The sequence below is a fragment of the Antrostomus carolinensis genome, unplaced genomic scaffold, assembly GCF_000700745.2.
Source record: "Antrostomus carolinensis isolate BGI_N321 unplaced genomic scaffold, ASM70074v2 scaffold49278, whole genome shotgun sequence".
Taxonomy (NCBI): domain Eukaryota; kingdom Metazoa; phylum Chordata; class Aves; order Caprimulgiformes; family Caprimulgidae; genus Antrostomus; species Antrostomus carolinensis.
In genome coordinates this window covers 397-746 of record NW_010333302.1, presented here as the reverse complement: position 1 = coordinate 746, position 350 = coordinate 397, and the positions used below count along the sequence as shown (strand labels likewise).

Genomic DNA, 350 nt, shown 5'->3' with positions numbered 1-350 from the left:
GAAGGTGTCCCTGCTGCTGGCAGGGGGGTTGGAACTGGATGAGCTTTAAGGTCCCTTCCAACCCAAACTAGTCTGGGATTCTGTGATTCTGTCCTGGGTGGGGGGACACGGTAACTGCAGGGTAGCAGGTCAGCAGAGGAGCGAGCCCATTGCTCAGCACCCCAGAGCACTGGGTGAGGGTGTGGGGGATCCTGCTCTGACTAGTGGGTGTTTCTCTCCCACCAGCCCCTCCACCTGGACAGCCATCTTCAATGCCATGCCCACCATCTGCTTTGGGTTCCAGGTAAGGCCACGAGCCCGTCACTCCCCTTTTCACCCCACAGCCACCTGGGTGGGGGGCCGGTGTTATC

At 60.3% G+C, this 350-nt stretch overlaps 1 protein-coding gene across 1 annotated transcript in view; it reads left to right on the top strand.

Annotated features, from left to right (window-relative positions):
- The window catches only part of SLC38A7 (solute carrier family 38 member 7), a gene marked incomplete at its 3' end in the record, with an annotated part of 3,715 nt that overhangs the window by 2,975 nt on the left and 390 nt on the right, over nucleotides 1–350 (top strand). Inside the window, exon 5 of the mRNA XM_010173811.1 lies at nucleotides 226–283. Coding sequence (XP_010172113.1) covers nucleotides 226–283 — 58 coding nt within the window. The remainder of the gene's footprint in view (nucleotides 1–225; nucleotides 284–350) is intronic.